At 66.0% G+C, this 943-nt stretch overlaps 1 protein-coding gene across 1 annotated transcript in view; it reads right to left on the bottom strand.

Moving 5' to 3' along the window:
* The window catches only part of MNEG_4853 (hypothetical protein), a gene marked incomplete at both ends in the record, with an annotated part of 2,856 nt that overhangs the window by 693 nt on the left and 1,220 nt on the right, over positions 1-943 (bottom strand). The window contains 2 exons of the mRNA XM_014046668.1: positions 101-197; positions 523-859. Coding sequence (XP_013902122.1) covers positions 101-197; positions 523-859 — 434 coding nt within the window. The remainder of the gene's footprint in view (positions 1-100; positions 198-522; positions 860-943) is intronic.

The following is a 943-nucleotide window of genomic DNA, read 5'->3' on the forward strand; positions in this document are numbered from 1 at the left end:
CACACACACACACACACACACACACACACACACACACACACACACACACACACACACACACACACACACACACACACACACATGCTGTGATGCTGTGCACCTGGCCAGAAGAGGCTGCCATGCTCTTGGAACTCGGTCGTGCTGAACAGATAATCGGGGCAGGCCAGGGGCAGGTTGTCAGCGTCAAGCAGCAGCACCTGCGACAGTGGGTTGGCGGTGTGCCGCGTGAGACAAGGCGGGATGCTGGTGTTAAGATCTGGGCGCCGCTTTGCCAATGGCCCTTCTGCTTTTAGAAAGCCCGGAAGGATGTGTGCCGCGTCGGGAGGCCCCATGGTCCGCCTCCATCGCCAGAGGAATCCCACACCCACCCACCCACTTACCCACCCCGGGGTCGACATCCCCTCCACCCCCAGACCTGAACGCCATCTCCCAACCCCACCCACACGCACACACGCATAAACGCACACACGCCCTCATACTCAAGCTCGCGCGCCCCCCACTCGCCTCTTGAAAGCGCGTCACGAACGCGAGCGCGTAGACCTTGGACGCGAACGACTCGGGCGCCACTTTCCGGTGGTGCGCGCCGACGCGCGCCGCGATCTTGGGGTCGAGCCCGTCGGTGATGTACACTGGCCCAGACCCCGATTCACTCTGCATCATGGCCACCAACTTCTCGTCGCGCTCCTTGGGCCCAAAGTGCACGATCTCGACGGGCAGCGAGCAGTTGAGGGTGCGCCGCAGCACGCGCAGCGTGACGGCCGCGTTCGCAAAGTTGTTGGTGCCGCCGGCAGCGATGACGATGCCGCGGCGCGCGGGGGCGCCCTCCTCGATGATGCGGCGGCGGAACTCGGCGCGGTGCCTGGCAGCAAAGGGGCGGGGGCCGGGGGCGAATGCGGGCCGCGCGGTCGGATGCGTGCGCCGGCCGCGGCGGCCGCCAGCGCAC

This window comes from Monoraphidium neglectum (genome assembly GCF_000611645.1).
Source record: "Monoraphidium neglectum strain SAG 48.87 unplaced genomic scaffold scaffold00695, whole genome shotgun sequence".
Classification (NCBI taxonomy): Eukaryota; Viridiplantae; Chlorophyta; class Chlorophyceae; order Sphaeropleales; family Selenastraceae; genus Monoraphidium; species Monoraphidium neglectum.